At 38.1% G+C, this 23,383-nt stretch overlaps 1 protein-coding gene across 5 annotated transcripts in view; it reads left to right on the top strand.

The window, feature by feature from the left end:
- Positions 1 to 13,489, top strand: part of traf3ip1 (TNF receptor-associated factor 3 interacting protein 1) — a 43,929-nt gene extending 30,440 nt beyond the window's left edge. For all 5 annotated transcript variants that reach the window (XM_061926529.1, XM_061926527.1, XM_061926528.1 and 2 more), the window contains 2 exons: positions 7,761 to 7,978; positions 12,848 to 13,489. In XM_061926529.1, the coding sequence (XP_061782513.1) occupies positions 7,761 to 7,978; positions 12,848 to 13,004 (375 nt within the window). In that variant the 3' untranslated portion in view covers positions 13,005 to 13,489. The remainder of the gene's footprint in view (positions 1 to 7,760; positions 7,979 to 12,847) is intronic.
- The last annotated feature ends 9,894 nt before the right edge of the window (positions 13,490 to 23,383 follow it).

Here is a 23,383-nt window from a genome sequence, read left to right as displayed (position 1 = left end):
AAATGACAATTTACTGATGTCCAAGCTAAATTGTGCAAAATGGATGATCATAAAATTATAAACCAAACTCGAGGGGTGCATGTACTGTACATATGTGCTTGTGTCTTTCTTTGACTTTTGGCACTGATCAAGAAAAGCAAATGGCTTTGCTCATAGCATACCGTATTGATTTGTTCTTATATTAGCCGCACCGGACTATAAGCCGCACATATATACGTTATATCCACAGATTTTGTAAAGGTTTATTTAAATACCTTAATTGTTTCCAAACAGTGCCTGTAACATGGCAGTAAAACGGCTGATCAAACAAAAGAGAAGTCGTCCTCATGGACTCACAAGCTGTAGAAACTTGCCCTCATCTAAACAGACTCAATAACTCCACGGTGACGTCTTGGTGAATTTACTGAGGAGTTTGTGAAACTGAAACAATACAAAAAGAATACAATGGTAAGGTAACAATACTAACACAGACACCTGTAAATGTGTTAGCATATTAGCTAATGCTAACGGCGCTAGCTTCATACATTACGATAGCACGCACAAATATGCATAAACACGCTCTTTACATCAGTGTTTTTCAACCTTTCCTGAGCCGAGGCACATTTTTTTCATTGAAAAAATCCCGAGGCACACCACCAGCAGAAAACATTAAAAAAAAGAAACCCAGCAGCCGATATTGACAATAAAAATTCGTTCTCGCAATTGTTGGATATGAATTCCAACCATAACCAAGCATGCATCACTATAGCTCTTGTCTCAAAGTAGGTGTACTGTCACGACCTGTCACATCACGCTGTGACTTATTTGGACTTTTTTGCTGTTTTCCTGTGTGTAGTGTTGTAGTTCTTGTCCTGAAGTGAATTATATTTATATAGCGCTTTTTTTTTTCTCTAGTGACTCAAAGCGGTATAGCTCGGTTGGTAGAGTGGCCGTGCCAGCAACTTGAGGGTTCCAGGTTCGATCCAAGCTTCTGCCATCCTAGTCACTGCCGTTGTGTCCTTGGGCAAGACACTTTACCCACCTGCTCACAGTGCCACCCACACTGGTTTAAATGTAACTTAGATATTGTGTTTCACTATGTAAAACGCTTTGAGTCACTAGAGAAAAAGCGCTATATAAATATAATTCACGTTTTACGCTCCTATTTTGGTGTTGATTGTCATGTCATTTGTGGACGCCGTCTGCTCCACACGCTGTAAGTCTTTGCTGTCATCCAGCATTCTGTTTTTGTTTACTTTGCAGCCAGTTCAGTTTTAGTTTTGCCTTTTCATTGCAGCACTCGCCTTTTGTTTATTTTTGTTTTAAGCATTAGACACCTTTTTACCTGCAAACCATTGTCGTCGTTCCCGACATCTACAAAGCAATTAGCTACCTGCTGCCACCTACTGGTATGGTAGAGTATTACAAGGTTACTCTGCCGAGCTCTAGACAGCACAGACACTCAAAAACGGCGCATTTAGGGATTATAATTACCGTATTTTTCGGAGTATAAATCGCACCGGAGTATAAGTCGCACCTGCCGAAAATGCATAATAAAGAAGGAAAAAAACATATATAAATCGCACTGGAGCCCGGCCAAACTATGAAAAAAACTGCGACTTATAGTCCAAAAATTACGGTACTGGTTTGCAAAAAATATTTTTAACCCAATTAGGTGAAATGACATAATCTCCCACGGCACACCAGACAATATCTCACGGTACACTAGTGTGCCGCGGCACAGTGGTTGAAAAACACTGCTTTACATACATCACACATGGAACGGTTTAGTAATAAAAAATAGTTTTAATTATATTGTAAAACTTACAAACGTTGCTTGGAGTGATGAGCGAAGAATCCATACAAGTAGAAATGCAATGGACGAATAGAAGACGGAACAGCATTTGTACTTCCAGTTTAAAGCACTAAACGGAAAAAAAACTGCTGACGTTCACTGCGAAGCACCTGCAGTGAGCGAACTCGTTCAAAAGACGGCGCCATAATACAAACAATAACACACCTTGTGTTTATTGAAAACTATTTGTTGATCACAAAACATTATAGCAGTTAACAAAGAAACATTTATAAATTAGCCACATTGTTTTATAAGCCTTAGGAAAAAAGTAGCAGTTTATAGTCCAGAAACATTCCTAATCTACTGATAAAAGAAGAGTTTTCCTGTTTTTGATGTCTTTTCAAAACTTTGTGTGTGAACGTAAAGCTTTCAGTCTTGCCCATACTTTGTGAGCAATTCAGTCCATCAGTCGCAAGCTTGAAACATGGACTCTAAAGCAAACACTTCTAAAATTGCGCACCAAGAGTTTTTACACTAGTCCTCCATCTAAAAGAGATACACGTCTGGTAGTCAAGGGGCAACAAATAGAATGTAAACATGGACATTGTCTGCACTATGCAGACCAAACCAAAAGCCTGAACGAACCACAGTGTTTGTGTAGCTGCAGAGCTCTCACCCAGTGGAAAGCCACCCACCTAGATGGGGGACCACAGACCTGAGGCTTTTCAACCCTCACACTCAGGAACCACCTCAAATGGGTCACAAAAAAGACGGAGAACACTCAGGCTTGATGTCCGTTCTACAGTGTGGTTCCTCTGTAGTCATGTCATGTGTATTTACTGAGCTATTTGGTTTGTTGAAGTGGTGGCTCAATAAAGCAAACATCATGTACTCCGGCGACCACACCCTCGTCCTGAGTGGGCTCGGGAGTAGGTGCATGTTATGAAGGAAAACTGTCATTTAGCTTGTTGTCACAAGCACAATGACCGCTGCCTCTTCATGGCAGGTGTCTGCGTTGCCAAATGTCGTTAACCATGAGCTGAACTTAAAAAGAAGGACTAAGTGTGGCAGTCGTAATTCAAGACTGTAGTAAAATAACCTCACTGCCACAGCTTGTTACTAAAATAAACAAGGCTTAGTATGCTTAGGCTGTATGTGTGTAAATGACTGTTTATGTCTGCATGGATATGTGTGGCGAGTAGTATTTTCTCATTGCACACATGTATGCTCATTTTAGGTCGTGATGCCCAGCTGAGCAAACATATTTGGGTTTGCAGCCTGTTAAGGGTGGCACCCCCTGATTTTTGTTACTCATTCAGCGTACCTGAGGCTTTTGCCAGCAAGCCCCCTGACTTGTACCAGCACAATTAGGCCATACGTTTGATCTTCATTAGGGATGTCCCAATCCAGGTTTTTGCACTTCCGATCCGATACCGATATTGTTTTTGCACTTCCGATCCGATACCGATACTGACCGATACTGGCCTATCCGAGCATGTATTAAAGTTTAAAGTTATTTAGCCTACTTAGTTGTCAGAATCATGTTGAAAAGGGTTTTAGTACTCTTGATAACAACTAGCCGGCTGAATTAGAAGAGTTTGAATAATACACAACGGTTGGTAACAAGAAACTGACCTGTTTATTCAAGGATAAACACAAAATAGACAAAATTATACATGACAAACAGAAATGGCATCAATGAACTAGGGCTGGGCGATATGGCCTTTTTTTAATATTGCGATATTTTAAGGCCATATTGCGATACACGATATATATCTCGATATTTTGCCATAGCCTTGAGTGAACACTTGATGCATATAATCACAGCAGTATGATGATTCTATGTGTTTTGATTGATTGATTGAGACTTTTATTAGTAGGTTGCACAGTGAAGTACATATTCCGTACAATTGACCACTAAATGGTAACACCCGAATAAGTTTTTCAACTTGTTTAAGTCGGGGTCCACTTAAATTGATTTATGATACAGATATATACTATCAGATATATACTATCATCATAATACAGTCATCACACAAGATAATCACATTGAATTATTTACATTATTTATAATCCAGGGTGTGGAGGGGGGCGCCGGATGTAAGTGTCAAAAAGACAGCCAAAAGAGTTTGATATGAGAATAAATCTAAAGTTAAAATATAGGGTAGAAATGCACCCATTTGCAGGAAATGTAGTCTTGATTTTCAAAATTTTCTTTCAAGGCTTGCATGTCTACATTAAAACATTCTTCTTCATACTGCATTAATATATGCTACTTTTAAACTTTCACGCAGAGAAGGAAATCACAACTAAAAAAATCACTTAATTTTTTCATACGGTGTTGATCTGGAAATTTTGGCCTGGGCATTTTGATGGTGTGGATGTGTGGCATCGAATGGAGATAAGCGTCTCGACAGACGTTACAATATTTGAACAATGATGACGAAAACTGTTTTCTCTGTCGTGTCCGTGTGTCGAAAATTGTTATGCGCTTATTTTTTTATTTGATGTTGTGCGTGGCATAGATTTGCCGTGCGCAGAGGACGCTTGAGCAGTGCGTAATTGTGCAGGCGCGCACCTTAGAGAGAACGTTGGTCACACGGCTGCGCTAGCATCACAGCTAACGTTAGCCATGCTGCTACCTCTCTGCTCGGGGAGGACGTATACGTATGTGACGTATGACGTGACAGTATGTGACGTGTGTAAGAAGGTGCGCTTGCTGTCTGTGAAAGGGAGACACAGGAAAGAGTGAGAAGAGCCTGTTGTGTAATGCCAGCAGCTAAAAGCAACTGCGTGAGAATCCACAGACCTGTGGATGTGTTGAAGGTGTGCTGGAAAATGCGGAACGGAAATTAGGGAGCAGCAGAAAAGTGGAATGTATTATTTAAATAGGTGTGTTGGAAAACACGGACCGGAGTTTTTTTAAACTGGATCTGGATCGGTATTTTCCCATGCCTTGCCGATACGCATTTTTTGGCAAATATCGGCGGCCGATCCGATCCAAATATTGGATCGGGACATCCCTAATCTTCATACACACGGCTAGGTTTGTTCCGTTCCTGCACCACATTTTTAGCGTTGAAATACTAAACTAAAGCCGAGATTGAGACTCCAGCTCGTTCAGAATGTTTGGGTTTGGTTTGATGTGATCATTTGTGTTGTATGGGGTGTGTCAGAAAAATTTCAGGACCGATGTCACAAAAGATCTGCACCTCCAGAATCTTCACGGCCCTCATGGACCGACCTAATTAGGGACCGGTACCAAAAAATACTGGTACTCTATATACATCCCTACTCAAGATAGAGTTCTTCTTTATGTACTGTATTTTCCGGACTACAGACCCATTAAATTTTAGGGAAGAAAATATTTTTGTTCATATGTTAGCCGTACCGTACTATAAGCCGCAGCTATAGATAGGCGTTGCAAAATGAGGTATTTACACAGAAATATTCTGTAAATGTTTCAATACATGTGTTGTCTTTATACACCTTAATTATTTCCAAACGGTGCCTGCAACATGGCAGTAAAACGGCTTATCAAACATAAGAGAAGTCATCCTCATCAACCCACTAGCTACGGAAGCTAGTTCTCCAATCAGTTAAACAAACTCAATAACTCCACAGTGACGTTTTGGTGAAGTTACTGAGGAATTTGTGAAACTGAAACAAGACAAAAATAATGCCATTTTAAGTTAATAATACTCGTAATCATGTTAGCATATTAGTTAATGCTAACGATGCTAGCGTCTTTACATTACAATAGCACATACACAAATGTATTGAAAAAACCTCCTACAGACATCACACATGGGATGGTTTAGTAATAGGAATGTCCGATAATGACTTTTTTGCCGATATCCGATATTCCGATATTGTCCAACTCTTAATTACCGATACCGATATCAACCGATACCGACATATACAGTCGTGGAATTAACACGTTATTATGCCTAATTTGGACAACCGGGTATGGTGAAGATAAGGTTCTTTTTTAAAAAATTAATTAAATAAAATAAGATAAATAAATTAAAAACATTTTCTTGAATAAAAAAGAAAGTAAAACAATATAAAAACAGTTACATAGAAACTACTAATTAATGAAAATGAGTAAAATTAACTGTTAAAGGTTAGTACTATTAGTGGACCAGCAGCACGCACAATCATTTGTGCTTACGGACTGTATCCCTTGCAGACTGTATTGATATATATTGATATATAATGTAGGAACCAGAATATTAATAACAGAAAGAAACAACCCTTTTGTGTGAATGAGTGTGAATGGGGTAGGGTTTTTTTTGGGTTGGTGCCCTAATTGTAAGTGTATCTTGTGTTTTTTATGTTGATTTAATAAAAAACAATAAAAAAAACAATATCGATAATAAAGAAACCGATACAGATAATTTCCGATATTACATTTTAAAGCATTTATTGGCCGATTATATCAGCAGGCCAATATTATCGGACATCTCTATTTAGTAAGTATAAATAATTGTAGTTATATTGTAAAACTTAAAAATGTTGCTTGGAGTGATGAATGAAGAATCCATACGAGTAGAAATGCTATAAACTGCTAGAAGACTGAAAGGCACTCTACTTCCGGTTGAAAGCAGCAAATGGAAGGACACTGCAGCACTTGCAGTGAGCGAACTCGTCCAAATGATGACGCAATAGCACCAACTGTAAAACTTGTTCAAGTGTATTTGCTTGTTTTTTTTTATTTTTATAAAACGTAATCTTATTATGGCAGTCAGCGAAGAAAAATACGTAAATTAGCCTCATTGTCTTGTAATCTGCAGGGTTCAAAGCGTAGGAAAAAAGTAGCGGCTTTTAGTACGGAATTGACAGTTGACCGTTTTATGTAACATATTGTAAACGCAGATATGTCTGCCTTGAAATACAACTTCATTGGTGTAACATTTGCAAGCTCCACAATTACACTGGTGCTGTCTGCTCCACCTTTTCTAACATGTACACTGCAAAAAGTCAGTGTTCAAAAACAAGAAAAAAAATTGGGGGTATTTTATTTGAACTAAGTAAAATTATCTGCCAATAGAACAATAAAATTCGGCTTGTCAAGACTTTCCAAAACAAGTAAAATTAGCTAACCTCAATGAACCCAAAAAATACCTTAAAATAAGTATATTCTCACTGATAACAAGTGCACTTTTCTTGGTAGAAAAAAAAGAGACCTTTTTGCTCAATATGTTGAAAAATATTTTTAAATTAAGTAAATGCTAGTGCCATTATCTTGACATAATGATATGCGCTCGGCATCATGATTTTTTTTTCATGCTTGAAGTAAGAAATTATTACTTTAAAAAAGTAGTTTTATACTTGTGAGTGTTAATGACGCAGTTGATATTCTAGTTTCAAGCATGTTTTACTCAATATAGGTCATAAAATCTCAGCAACAAGCTGTAATATCTTACTGAGATAATTTAGGACCAAAACCTTTAAAACAATTAAACACTCGAACATAAAATCTGCTTAGTGAGAAGAATTATCTTATCAGACAGAAAATAAGCAAATATCACCCTTATTTGAGATATTTAATCTTACTTAGGTTTCAGTTTTTGCAGTGTAGTTCATCCTCCGTATATTCAGGGACTGAAAGATACATTGGTGAATCCTCAATTGTACAATAGTAGTCGTCTTCCTCGTCTATTACGGAGTCTGCCATGAGTATTATTGGTAACAAACACATAAGTTTGTTGACGGAAGTAGGAAGTATGTTGCTATTTGCACTGAAGTCAATGCGCCCAGAAAATAAGTTCTTATAATGTGTAAAATGACCAAAATATGGTAAATAATGTACATAATAATGTATGTTCTGTGTGTGTTACTACATTATATACATACTTAAAGCATGTATATACCGTACAATGTTGATGGTTGAACATTATGGAACTTTTCTGGCATACCGTTGCACATGTGAATAACTTAAAGAAGCTTGTTCAGATATTTAAAATTGGACTTTTACATTTAGAAGTCGGTGTCAGAAGAAGAGCGGAAGAAAGAGCAGGACCTGGTAGCACGAGAGATCGAGCGTCTTCGGGCGTCCATCCAGTCGGTGTGTCAGAGTGCGCTGCCTTTGGGCAAGATAATGGACTATGTCCAGGAGGATATAGATGCAATGCAAGCAGAACTGCAAAGCTGGCGGAAGGAGAACAAGGAACATGCACAGGCTTTGCAGCAGGAGCAGAGGTGAGAGCTCACACACTCACACACTGTTGATTGATCTGTTGGTCTAATTGTGTGTTGAAGAGCAGTCACACATGCGTTACCGTATTTTTCCGACTATAAGTCGCTCCGGAGTATAAGTTGCACCGGCCGAAAATGCATAATAAAGAAGGAAAAAAACACTTATAAGTTGCACTGGAGTAAAAGTCGCATTTCTTGTGGAAATTTATTTGATAAAACCCAACACCAAGAATAGACATTTGAAAGGCAATTTAAAATAAATAAAGAATAGTGAACAACAGGCTGAATAAGTGTACGTTATATGAGGCATAAATAACCAACTGAGAACGTGCCTGGTATGTTAACGTAACATATTATGGTAAGAGTCATTCAAATAACTATAAGATATAGAACATGCTATACATTTACCAAACAATCTGTCACTCCTAATCGCTAAATCCCATGAAATCTTATACGTCTAGTCTCTTGTGTGAATGAGCTAAATAATATTATTTGATATTTTACACTAATGTGTTAATAATTTCACACATAAGTCGCTCCTGAGTATAAGTAGCACCCCCGGCCAAACTATGAAAAAAACTGCGACTTATAGTCCGAAAAATACGGTAGTTACATTTTGAACTACTTTTACATTTATCAGTCAACATCAAAATGTTTACCGGTAGTTACTTTGGGGTATGCAGACATCAAAATTCGCACATTTTTTGTAATTTTACATTTCCATGAACAATTGCCTTTGAAAATCAGAAGAAAAAAGTTCCACACTTGTCAAACCATTCTAACAAGAAAACATTCAGTTTTCGTAATTTTCGGACTATAAAGCCATACATGATATAAGCCACACACACAAAATTTTAGAAGAAAGAAATATTTTTCCATGTATTAGCCGCACCGGACTATAAGCTACAGATATATATGTTGTGAAATGAGTTATTTACACAAAAAGATTTGTAAATATTTATGAACCGTATTTTCCGGACCATGGGGCACACCGTATTATAAGGCGCACTGCCGATGAATGGTCTATTTTCGATCTTTTTTCATATATAAAGCGCACCGGATTATAGGGCGCATTAAAGGAGTCATATTATTATTTATTTTTTTCTAAATAGAAAACATTTTCTTGTGGTCTACATAACATGTAATGGTGGTTCTTTGGTCAAAATGTTGCATAGATTATGTTTTACAGATCATCTTCAAGTCGCTTCCGGATGCGCCGTTTTGTGGGCGGTCTTATTTACGTGGCTCACCTTCGGCAGCGTCTTCTCCCCATCATCTTTGTTGTAGCGATGTAGCGTGCAAGGACGGGTGTGGAAGAAGTGTCAAAAGACGGAGCTAACTGTTTTAATGACATTCAGACTTGACTTAAATCAATAACGGAGCAGCATCTTCTCATCCGGAAACAACAACAATGTGTCCCGTGAAAAACCGTCCGAGCGGAACTCTAATAACTAAAGTTCCTTGGGTGAATAATGTAAACTCACTACACCGGTATGTTTTAGCGCTTTCATGGCGAGTTTACTGACAGATATAAGTAAGAACTTTACACTACTTTATGTTAGAAATGGCAACAGTGGAGGATGAATGTCCCATAACAAGAAGATTGAGGAAAAAGAAGAAGCTTATCGACTACGGCGTCGGCACGGACTACAAAAGCGGACTCACGCAATTTTTCAGGAATTTATGCAGATCCCAAATACAGATCAACAGGTACCAGAAGGTAAGAAAAGTTGCCTTTGCATAATATTGCAAAACAAAACGCCAGATATGTCTTACTTTATACACACACCATAATAATACTTGTATGTTTAATGCGCCGACAATCCATCAAGCGGTGCGGCCTCATAGCTTACCAATGTCGTACTAAAACATGTTGATAGATTTTTGAGCGTTGTGTGTAATGTTCCATATTTTCAATGGAACATATAAAATGTTGGTGTTGTTTACTTGAGTCATATTGCCATCATATTGCAATCTACACGTAGCTCTTATGTTTGACTGCCATCTACTGGTCACACTTATCATTACACCATGTTCCAAATAAAATAGCTTCGAGGCCGGTAAGCAAAACCAGAATTATTCCGTACATTAGGCGCACCGGGCTATAAGGCGCACTGTCGAGGTTTGAGGAAAAAAAAAAGATTTTAAGTGCGCCTTTTAGTCCGGAAAATACGGTACATACCTTAGTTCAGTGTTTTTCAACCACTGTGCCGCGGCACACTAGTGCCGTGAGATACAGTCTGGTGTGCCGTGGGAGATCATCTAGTTTCACTTATTTGGGTTAAAAATATTTTTTGCAAACCAGTAATTATAGTCTGCACATTATGTGTTGTTGTTGAGTGTCGGTGCTGTCTAGAGCTCGGCAGAGTAACCGTGTAATACTCTTCCATATCAGTAGGTGGCAGCCGTAGCTAATTGCTTTGTAGATGTCGGGAACAGCGGGAGGCAGCGTGCAGGTAAAAAGGTGTCTAATGCTTAAACCAAAAATAAACAAAAGGTGAGTGCCCCTAAGAAAAGGCATTGAAGCTAAGGGAAGGCTATGCAGCAAAAAACTAAAACTGAACTGGCTACAAAGTAAACAAAAACAGAATGCTGGACGACAGGAAAGACTTACTGTGGAGCAAAGACGGCGTCCACAAAGTACATCCGAACATGACATGACAATCAACAATGTCCCGACAAAGAAGGATAAAAACAACTGAAATATTCTTGATTGCTAAAACAAAGCAGGTGTGGGGAATAGCGGTCAATGAAGACATGAAACTGCTACAGGAAAATACCAAAAAAAGAGAAAAAGACACCAAATTAGGAGCGCAAGACAAGAACTAAAACACGACACACAGGAAAACAGCAAAAAACTAAAAATAAGTCAGGGCGTGATGTGACAGGTGGTGACAGTACACCTACTTTGAGACAAGAGCAACATTGATGCACGCTTGGTTATGCTTTAAAGTCATACCCAACAATTGACTTTAAACTTTTTACTGTCAACTGTGTTTCGTTTTTTAATGATTTCTGCTGGTGGTGTGCCTCCGAATTTTTCCAACGCAAAAAATGTGCCTTGGCTCAAAAAACGTTGAAAAACACTGCCTTAGTTGTACGGTGCCTGTAACACGGCAATGAAACAGCTGATCAAACTAAACAAGTCACTGTCATGGACCCACTAGCCGTGGAAGTTAGCTCTTCAAAAAGCTAAACAGACTTAATAAGTTTTGGTAATTTTGACTGAGGAATTTGCGAGACTGAAACAATACACACAGAATGCCATTGTAAGTTAATAATACAAACACAGACACTCGTAAACATGATAGCATAATAGCTAATGCTAACTTCATCATATTACGATAGCACATACAAACATGCATGAAAACACTCATACAGACATCATACTTGCCAACCCTCCCGGATTTTCCGGGAGACTCCCAAAATTCAGCGCCTCTCCCGAAAACCTCCCGGGACAAATTTTCTCCCGAAAATCTCCCGAAATTCAGGCGGAGCTGGAAGCCACGCCCCCTCCAGCTCCATGCAGACCTGAATGACGTGTGAACAGCCTGTATTCACGTCCGCTTTCCCACAATATAAACAGCATGCCTGCCCAAACACGTTATAACTGTAGAATGATCGAGGGCGAGTTCTTGGTTTCTTATGTGGGTTTATTGTTAGGCAGTTTCATTAACGTCCTCCCAGCGCGGTAACAACACACAACAGCAGTCATGTTTTATTCTACCATAAAGCAGTTCGTCTGCCGTAAACAGCAATGTTGTTGTAATATATTGAGTTGGAGGCAATAACCAGGCGAGGTGATGAAGTACGTCTCTTTACTATAGACTTCAGAACAGACTCACACACTTGACGTCAGGTGCGCAACACCACGTAAATCGTTGGCCAACCAAAAAGTAACCCCAGTACGCTATATCCAACACTCACCAGGAGATGGCAACAGACAAACATAGATCACTCTATTACATTCCTCCCCTTTTAGAAATGTAGAAGTTACTCAAAATAAATAAACAACCCAACCAAAAAATGCAGCAGCTCAATTAAAAAACTGTACTTAAGCCACATTCTTTTTTTTTTTTTAGTACTGAACTCTTAACCCTCATTTGTAAACAATAACATGCTTATTATACAAACAGTATTTGTACACCTTTAACACAGATTTTTATACTGTCTTCAGAGATTCAGTTTTTTTGGTGGGACTCGAAACCTTTCTGGGTATCTGCGAAAGGGTGTTCAGCATGGTTAGAAAAATAGTGACAAAGAATAGAACAAGGATGGACAATTCAACCCTTAACTCAACAATGAGTAGATGAGTGTTATGTGTGTGTATGTGTAAATAAATGAACACTGAAATTCAAGTATTTATTTTATTTATATATATATATATATATATATATATATATATATATATATATATATATATATATATATATATATATATATATAGGAGTAAATATACTCCTCCCCTCTTAGCCACGCCCCCAACTACGCCCCCGCCCCACCCTCCACCTCCCGAAATCGGAGGTCTCAAGGTTGGCAAGTATGACAGACATCACACGGTTTAGAAAATATGAATGCCCAATGAATGACACACACAATCACACAACTTTCGTGCGAATACAAATACGAGAAATGTGCGTAACTTCATTTGTGTAGAAAAACACTCGGCACAAACGGAAGACTGGGGCCTTCAGAGGATAGTATGTAAAAGAAGAGAATAAATCACTAAAAATGTTTGTTTTTTTGGCGGAATCCAGTGGTTGACGATTCTAACACAGCCCTAAATGATGGTCCCTCCAGTAGTGCAACGTGTTATCTTTCATTTAATTGAATTAATGTGTTTTTTTTTCTGTTGTGTCCATGCTTGTACAGAGCGACCGACAGAGCGTTAGAACCTCTTCAAGCGGAACTTAATGAACTGGACCAGATGATCAAGGATTACCAGGACAAGATTTGTACTGTGAGGTCCAACATACTGAGGAATGAAGAGAAGATCCAAAAGAAGTTGGCAGGAATCATCTCATCTTGAAGTCAGAAACTACCATCTAATACCTGTAACAAAACTTTTTAGATATTTTTCAATGAACATGTGGGCTTGGATGGAAGACTTTGATCTGCACTGCACCACAGTTCTACAATTTTGCGCCCTTACTTTGAAAAGCAGCCACAGTAGTAAGACACCAAATGGTCACAACAAACACTTTTTTAATTATCCTGTTTGTTTGTTTTTTCCATTTTCGACCATATCTTTGACTCCGCGTCCTTACATTAATTTGGTTAGCTCTCAGATATACAGAATGCGTTATTATTATTATTTTCAGTAACTCATAACAACATATTTTAGCAGGCGATGCTATTAGAAATTAATCAACTGAGCTCAATACATACAGTACAGGCCAAAAGTTTGGACGCACCTTTTCTATATTTTCATGACTATTTACCATACTTGCCAACCCTCCCGAATTTTCCGGGAGACTCCCGAAATTCAGCGCCTCTCCCGAAAACCTCCTGGGACAAGTAAAATCTCCCGATTTTCAGCTGGAGCTGGAGGCCACGCCCCTTCCAGCTCCATGCCGACCTGAGTGAGGACAGCCTTTTTTCACGTCCGCTTTCCCACGATATAAACAGCGTGCCTGCCCAATCACGTTGTTCCATACGAGGCGTCCGGCATACCGCCGATGAGCAAGGTGCAGATGGAGAAGATCTTCTCAGTGTCCGTGTTGGCGCACACGTTGCCAAAGCCGACGCTGGTCAGGCTGCTGAGGGTGAAGTAGAGGGCGGCAATGTACGAGCTGCGCACCGACGGGCCGCCGACCGTGTTGTTGACGTAGGGCATCTCCAGGCGTTTGCCCAGCTCATGTAGCCATCCTTGGGGAAGAGACGGGAGGACAACAGGGTGACAAGAACTAAATCATCCAGACTAGAGATAAATTGTATTATTATGTTTATCTTACCTAAAAATAAGTATATTTATTAATTAAAAAACGAAATTTATTTTTACTATATTTTGCTAAAAACATCAAAATTAATTGTATTTTTATTTGTATTTTTTCTGACTCCTTATTACATCCAGCCATAGAATTATACACTAAAATAAACATATTTGAAATAATTAATTTTAAATGATCATAATAATTCATTTAAAATGACCATATTTAATTATTAAAATAATTGCTTGTTTATCAACAACTTTAGCATTTTATTCATTACATTTTGAAGCTCTCAGAAGCCAAGTTATGTTATATTCCTTAAGATTTATTTATGCAAGTTTGAATTATCAATTATCTAAACACAGTTTTGTTTGCATATTTTCAGGATGTAGATATATATATATATATATATATATATATATATATATGAAATACTTGACTTGGTGAATTCTAGCTGTAAATATACTCCTCCCCTCTTAACCACGCCCCCAACCACGCCCCCGCTCCACCCGACCACGCCCCCCACCCCCACCTCCCGAAATCGGAGGTCTCAAGGTTGGCAAGTATGCTATTTACATTGTAGATTGTCACTGAAAGCATCAAAACTATGAATGAACCCATGTGGAGTTATGTACTTAACAAAAAAAGGTGAAATAACTGAGAACATGTTTTATATTCTTGTTTCTTCAAAATAGCCACCCTTTGCTCTGACTACTGCTTTGCACACTCTTGGCATTCTCTAGATGAGCTTCAAGAGGTAGTCACCTGAAATGGTTTTCACTTCACAGGTGTCATAGTTTTGATGCTTTCAGTGACAATTTACAATATAAATAGGCATTAAAATAAAGAAAACACATTGAAACAAGAAGGTGTGTCCAAACTTTTGGCCTGTACTGTACATGGTACGATACCGGAGGTCACAATCTGTTAGAGCTGTTTTGTACAGTAGTTTTAAGAGCAATGGCATTTAAACATCAGGGAATTTGTTGCAGGAATAATTGGCTAACAGTTGATACTTAAAAAGGGTTTATCTACCCAACACAATTGACAATTTGATGATCATGTCAAGTGTACCCACGCAATTTTACTACTCAAATTCAAATTTGCTTAATTTGTCACGGTGCACTTTGCAAAAAGAGAAGGGCAACACTGTCAGATTCTTCAAAAGTCTCCACTAGATTTGTGGCTATTGTTAAAGTTAAAGTACCCATGATTGTCACACACACACTAGGTGTGGCGAAATTATTCTCTGCATTTGACCCTTGATCACCCCCTGGGAGGTGAGGGGAGCAGTGAGCAGCAGCGGTGGCCACCCCCAGGAATAATTTTTGGTGATTTAACCCCCAATTCCAACCCTTGATGCTGAGTGCCAAGCAGGGAGGTAATGGGTCCCATTTTTATAGTCCTTGGTATGACTCGGCCGGGGTTTGAACTCACGACCTACCGATCTCAGGGCGGACACTATCAGTTAAAAAAAGAATATATAGAAGTGCTCAGTTGACAACACTGGTCACTCCTGCTCTGTCTTCTTATTCTCTGGCCGAACCAGGTGCGTTATAATGTGCTAATGATCCAATTCGATTTGGATTTACTGGATGCTTTCTTCATCAAAAGTATTGCGTACTGTAAAATCGAAAAAAAAACAGGTTTTGCTGTGAAGCGCTTTTCTTTTTCTTGTTTTGTGTGTCTTCTGATGTTTACTTTTCCCCAGCTATGAGGTATTTTGATTATGAGTAAGCAACCGACAACGATGGGTTCCACAGTTAGAATAATACTGCATTTAGTACTGCAACATGATTTTTTCACAAATATACCAACTTCTCCTTTTACAGATATAACTAATTTGCTGAACATGTAGTTTTTCTATTTCTGACAATATTTGTTATAAGATGTCGTTTAAAGCAATAGCTTACTAATAATCAGTTCGAGTTAGACGTTTGGTTAGCGCAGTGCTTCTCAATTATTTTCTATTACACCCCCTCTTGAAAGAACAAAATTATTTCGCAGCCCCTCCCACTGTCTGCTGCGACTATAGTGTCATTTGTCTATAACATTGTTGTAAGTACACCTCTGCATAACATTTTATCCTAGCATTAAAGAAAACAGACTAAATAAATATAGATACACTTATTACAAACAATAACTTTATTAACATGTTTTTCAAGTCTAACAGATAATATTTAAAGTGCATCAATTTGCCTAAAAAAAAATCCTTATTTGAACTAAAAAACTCTATAAACTAAACAAAAAATTTGACCCACCCTTAACCTATTGATACTGAAAAATACAATGAAATACATTCCGTAAATAATAATAAATTAAAATTGAGCACAATGTAAGAAAAACAATTTGTGCTGACTTTTTAAATGTATTTCAATTAAAATGATAACATCAGGATTAATGGGCCCAATGAGGTCTTGCAGTGCACAGCTTTTTTTAAAGCAAAAATTACTCTGTGAACTTTAGCTCAACTCGACTTCACTGCTTAGTGTACTGTATGTAGTAATGTGAAGTGTATATATATATATATATATATATATATATATATACTATTTTAAGTACTATCAGGTTATCTCCAAGTAACATTATTTTTAGGGATGTCCGATGATGGCTTTTTGCCGATATTCCGATATTGTCCAACTCTTTAATTACCGATACCGATATCAACCGATATATACAGTCGTGGAATTAACACATTATTATGCCTAATTTGGACAACCAGGTATGGTGAAGATAAGGTACTTAAAAAAAATAATTATAAAATAAGATAGGATAAATACATTAAAAACATTTTCTTGCATAAAAAAGAAAGTAAAACAATATAAAAACAGTTACATTGAAACTAGTAATTAATGAAAATTAGTCAAATTAACTGTTAAAGGTTAGTACCGTACTATTAGTGGACCAGCAGCACGCACAATCATGTGTGCTTACGGACTGTATCCCTTGCAGACTGTATTGATATATATTGATATATAATGTAGGAACCAGAATATTAATAACAGAAAGAAACAACCCTTTTGTGTGAATGAGTGTAAATGGGGGAGGAAGGTTTTTTGGGTTGGTGCACTAATTGTAAGTGTATCTTGTGTTTTTTATGTTGATTTAATAATTTTTTTTTAAAAGATACGGATAATAAAAAAAACGATACCGATCATTTTCGATATTACATTTTAACGCATTTATTGGCCGATAATATCGACCTGCCGATATTATCGGACATCTCTAATTATTTTAAATAGGGTTGTTCCGACCTGATATTGATATCGGATATCCTTTTTGTCCTCACACTTCTACACACAACAGCCCATAACGACAATGTGAAACGTTTTTTTAAATTATTTTTGTAAATATTAAAAAAATTAAAAAATCACATGTACATAAAAATTTGCAGTCTTTGCTCAACACATGTGATTTTTTTAGCTTTTTATTTTAATACATTTGCAAAACCTAAACAAAAAACACATTGTCATTATGACTGGCTTAACTATTAAGAGAAGTGTTGTGTTTATTTTGTGTAAATTGTGTTACAATTACAGAATCAGAACAGGAAGTGAACAAATATGTTAGTAATTGCTATGATTTGCAAAAGGGGTAGGATTAAATAAACTTTGCTTAACATATGTCATTATTATATAATGTATCACGTATCTGTTTACATGTTCGAAATAAATTTAACCACAACCATTACGGGGTATTGTGTGTAGCATTTTGAGGACAAAATTTAATTTATTCAATTTCGGAAAAAAGGCTGTAACACAAAATGTGGAAAAAATGAAGCTTTGTGTATTTTTTCCGGATGCACTGTAAACATCCTCTAATAATCGCACAAAGTTGGTCTTTTCTTGTATTTTGGTGATGTCATTTACAAAAGGTGAACATGATAAGCTATAAGGCTGCTAGCAGCTACACAGCAGCTAAGCACACTGAACAAAATTGCCGTAAAACATTTGTCAACATAAGCAAGTATCAAATAATTATAGTTGAATATTGCTTACCGATAGTATCCAAAGCAAAACCGTATTCAAAAGTATCCAGTAACAAACGTGTCCGCATCATTCATATTACTGAATTATTTCAACCACGAGGTGAAAAACAAATAACCACTTCAACTTAACGACAACGTAAGTTTATTCCACACGATGAATAAGTAACTAGTTAGTGTTTTTCATCCTTAACATTGTTTACTCATTAATTTCACTTCAAGCATTTTATAATATTCCACACTACAAAATAATAAATGTATGTATGATTTGCAGGGGCGCCGCTAGGGATTTTGGGCCCCATGAAAATAATCTTTACAGGGCCCCCAACACAGTGTCATTATTTTTTCTGTATTATAATTTCATCATCATTAGGGGCCTCTCTGGGCCCCCCTCCATCATTGGCCCCTAGAATCCGTCTCCTTTACCCCCCCTTTTCGGTGCCCCTGATGATTTGTGCTATCATATAGGATCAATATCTGCATCGGCATGTCAAATGATGTGAATTCTTCTCTGTCTTCTCTACTTTTCTTTTGTGCTTAGATATATTTTTGCTATAGCATCCCAGTAACAAACATGGAAAATGTAATCTCCTTTGTTTGTAAACGCCCAAGTTACTGCTCTCAAACTCTGAATTACCACTTTTATACTGTGTGGCCAAAAACAAACTGATCAGGTTACTTCTGTCTGTAAAACGTATGTTGTATTTTACTCTATTGTATAGTTTCAGTGTATTCCACTAGCACCAAGTGTGTGTGTAACAAGAAAAAAATAAATTTTTAATGCTATCTCATGGAAATAACGTGTTTGTAGAAGAGTTCAGTGGCTTACACGTCATATTGTGTGCAATGAATTTACATATTTGTATTAATAATGTACATGTGGATATTGTATTATAGGTCATAGAATTCTATGTTTTGTAGTAAAGTCAAATAAAGCCCTATAAGAAATATCTCCAGTATGTTTTGTATGAACGAGTGGAAGCCTTTAAAACTATAAGTAGAACTTTGTTTTTCCTGAGAGCCTCAAGTACCGCAGAGAGTGGCTTTCATGTCTGCCGGTAGTCATAAAACAGCTGCGACGCACACAAAACGTCTCGTAATTTCCCTCTAAATACTTTTAAATAGGATTCTGGCAGGTTTTGTGATGCGGGTCAAAGATTAAACTGGGCAAACAGTCAACAGGTGGATTGGAAGACATGGCTTGACTTCAGCTCCATTGTCCCCCGAAGAAGTGACCGTAGGACATAAAAGCCCTTCTAATATTCCAAAGGCTGAGTTGGTCTTTACGATCTACAATGTTTCAAGTGGCTAATGATTGACATTTCAGTTTGTTTTGTCGATGGCAGCCAACTAATCCACTACTTCAGATTTGTAAATAATACAAGGCCAGGCCTAGAAGTGGCCAACTAGCCAAAGATAAATGTACCTTTACTGGTAAGACTTGTAGAACATTCTCTGTATTTAATAATAATAATAATAGTAATACCAGTAAACCTGTTTACTTTTCCCATAAGAAACATTCAAAGATGACTCGGTTTAGTCCATAAGTCTGTCTTCATCATAAACGATGTCACACTTGGGTGCTGGAGCTCTATATATATATATATATATATATATATATATATATATATATATATATATATAGTTGTGGTCATTTTAGGTTGTCCTGAAGAATTTGGAGGTAATCCTCTTTTTTCATTGTCCCATTTACTCTCTGTAAAGCACCAGTTCCATTGGCAACAAAACAGGCCCAGAGCATAATACTACCACCCCCATCCTTGACAGTAGGAATGGTGTTCCTGGGATTAAAGGCCTCACATTTTCTCCTCCAAACATATTGCTGGGTATTGTGGCCAAACAGCTCAATTTGTGTTTCTTCTGACCACAGAACTTTCCTCCAGAAGGTCTTATCTTTGTCCATGTGATGTCAGATGAAACAAAAATTGAGCTGTTTGGCCACAAAACCCAGCAATATGTTTGGAGGAGAAAAGGTGAGGCCTTTAATCCCAGGACCACCATACCTACCGTCAAGCATGGTGGTGGTAGCATTATGCTCTGGGCTTATTTTGCTGCCAATGGAACTGGTGCTTTACAGAGAGTAAATGGGACAATAAAAAAGGAGGATTACCTCCAAATTCTTCAGGACAACCTAAAATCATCAACCCAGAGGTTGGGTCTTGGGTGCAGTTGGGTGTTCCAACAGGACAATGACCCCAAACACACGTCAAAAGTGGTAAAGGAATGGCTAAATCAGGCTAGAATTAAAGTTTTAGAATGGCCTTCCCAAAGTCCTGACTTAAATGTGTGGACAATGCTGAAGAAACAAGTCCATGTCAGAAAACCAACAAATTTAGCTGAACTGCACCAATTTTTTCAAGAGGAGTGGTCAACATTTCAACCAGACGCTTTTGGATAGCTACCAAAAGCGCCTTATTGCAGTGAAACTTGCCAAGGGACATGTAACCAGATATTAACATTGCTGTATGTATACTTTTGACCCAGCAGATTTGGTCACATTTTCAGTAGACCCATAATAAATTCATAAAAGAACCAAACTTCATGAACGTTTTTTGTGACCAACAAGTATGTGCTCCAATCGCTCTATCACAAAAAAAATAAGAGTTGTAGAAATGATTGGAAACTCAAGACAGCCATGACATTATGTTCTTTACAAGTGTATGTAAACTTTTGACCACGACTGTATATATATACATAGCCTTTAATCACGAATGCCTCAAAGGTCTTCACAAACGCATGACACTTGATTGATTGATTGATTGATTGAAACTTTTATTAGTAGATTGTACAGTATTCCTTACAATTGACCACTAAATGGTAACACCCGAATAAGTTTTTCAACTTGTTTAAGTCGGGGTCCACGTAAATCAATTCATGGTAACACACCCTGATCTAAACCTGCATCCGGGCAAGGAAAAACTCCAATAACCCCAGATGGGGGAATAAGAAGAAACCTGGAGAAGGGACCGCAGATGTAGGGACCCCCAGTTCCAGAGTGACCGACAACTGCCATGGATGTCAAGTGGGTACAGTTATTGAGTTGGTACATTAATTAGTAGTTAATTCAACAGAAAACGTGGGAGTCTGGTGTGTCAGTCGATAGTGAATCTTCTTCCAGTCTCAACCAGTCAGCTAAGCAGAGATGTCTTTAGCTGTGCATGGAAGAGCGATCCAACTCGAGTCTCAGTTCGGGTCGGCAGACACCTTCTCCAGACTGGTACCATATACTGGAACTCTGCATTTGTTGTCCGTAGAATATCCTGCATTAGTAACACTAACATAGCCATATGAGCTACAGTGCTAACATTATGTTCTAACATTGTGCTATATCAGTCTATTAGCTTTTTTTTTTTACATTCTTTGATCTTTTTACCTTTCAGCAGTGGTCCCCAACTACCGGGTCCGTGGATCGATTGGTACCAGGTCGCACAAGAAAAAAAAAAAAAAAAAAAAAAAAAAAAAATATATATATATATATATATATATATATATATATATATATATATATTTTTTTTTTTTTTTTTTTTTTTTTTAATTAAATCAACATAAAAAACACAAGATACACTTACAATTAGTGCACCAACCCAAAAAAAACTCCCTCCCCCATTCGCACGAAAGGGTTGTTTCTTTCTGTTATTAATATTCTGGTTCCTACATTATATATCAATATAGATCAATACAGTCTGCAGGGATACAGTCCGTAAGCCCGCATGACTGTATTTTATATACAATTTTTTTTTTTTTTTTTAAACAAAATATTATTTTTTTTAAATAATGTAAAAGGAAGGTAAAAAGAAGGTAAAAGACGGTAAAAAAAAGTAAGGAAGAGAAGGTAACGAGTAAGTGACAAGGTAAAAGAAGTAGGTAAAATGTCAGAGAAAGTTTAAAGTAGGTAAAAGAAGGTCAAAATTGGTACAAAAAATAGGTAAAAGAAGGCAACAATTAAGTTTAAAGTTGTTAAGATAATGTAAAAGTAGGTAAAACCAAAAAAAAGGCAAGACAAGGTAAAAATGTAAGAGAATGTTAAAAGAAGGTAAAAGTAGGCACAGAGAGGGTAAATGACGGTAAAATGAGTAGGTAGTCTTTAAATCTCTTATTGTTCTGCTCTGTATATTATACTATTACTTTTATAATAAACACACATTTTTATATTTTCTCAATTTTTTATTCTAGTTTTTTGATATCCTTTATAGACATATTATTCGTATTTATTATTTTGTTATTGTTTATAATAATTCCCACCAATACAATAGATACACCGCACCAATGATGTAATGTAATCAGTAATGCGGACGCTGTATCGATCCGTTGTGGTGAAGAAGGAGCTGAGCCGGAAGGCAAAGCTCTCAATTTACCGGTCGATCTACGTTCCCATCCTCACCTATGGTCATGAGCTTTGGGTTATGACCGAAAGGACAAGATCACGGATACAAGCGGCCGGAATGAGTTTCCTCCGCTGGGTGGCGGGGCTCTCCCTTAGAGATAGGGTGAGAAGCTCTGTCATCCGGGGCGAGCTCAAAGTAAAGCCGCTGCTCCTCCACATCGAGAAGGCCAGATGAGGTGGTTCGGGCATCTGGTCAGGATGCCACCCGGACGCCTCCCTAGAGAGGTGTTTAGGGCACGTCCGACCGGTAGGAGGCCGCGGGGAAGACCCAGGACACGTTGGGAAGACTATGTCTCTCGGCTGGCCTGGGAACGCCTCGGGATCCCCCGGGAGGAGCTGGACGAAGTGGCTGGGGAGAGGGAAGTCTGGGCTTCCCTGCTTAGGCTGCTGCCCCCGCGACCCGACCTCGGATAAGCGGAAGAAGATGGATGGATGGATGGATGGACAAAAATACATTCATGAAATATGTACATTTAAATGACTGTGGTCCAAATCTTACCTTAGAACTGCTATTAGTTTCCTTGAACCAAACAACTTACTTCTACAAAAACAAATATGACAACGAACCAGTCTTTTGAACGGTTCTTTGAAGGGAGCCGATTTTGAGGGACCGTTCCTTTCAAAGAGCCATAAATATCCATTCATCCATTCATTTTCTACCGCTTGTCCCCTTTTTGGGGTTGCGGGGGGTGCTGGAGCCTATCTCAGCTGCATTCGGGCAGAAGGCGGCGTACACCCTGGACAAGTCGTCACCTCATCGCAGGGCCAACACAGATAGACAGACAACATTCACACTCACATCCACACACTAGGGTCAATTTAGTGTTGCCAATCAACCTATCCCCAGGTGCATGTCTTTGGAGGTGGCCATGGATGAAGTGCTGGCTGTCCAGAGTCGGGACCCGGGGTGGACCGCTCGCCTGTGCATCGGCTGGGAACATCTCTGCGCTGCTGACCCGTCTCCGCTCGGGATGGTGTCCTGCTGGCCCCACTATGGACTGGACTCTTACTATTATGTTGGATCCACTATGGACTGGACTCTCACAATATTATGTCAGACCCACTCGACATCCATTGCTTTCGGTCTCCCC

The sequence above is a fragment of the Nerophis lumbriciformis genome, linkage group LG31, assembly GCF_033978685.3.
Source record: "Nerophis lumbriciformis linkage group LG31, RoL_Nlum_v2.1, whole genome shotgun sequence".
In the NCBI taxonomy this organism is placed as follows: Eukaryota; Metazoa; Chordata; class Actinopteri; order Syngnathiformes; family Syngnathidae; genus Nerophis; species Nerophis lumbriciformis.
Note: the sequence above shows the minus strand (reverse complement) of the source record. Positions and strands in the feature narration are given on the sequence as shown.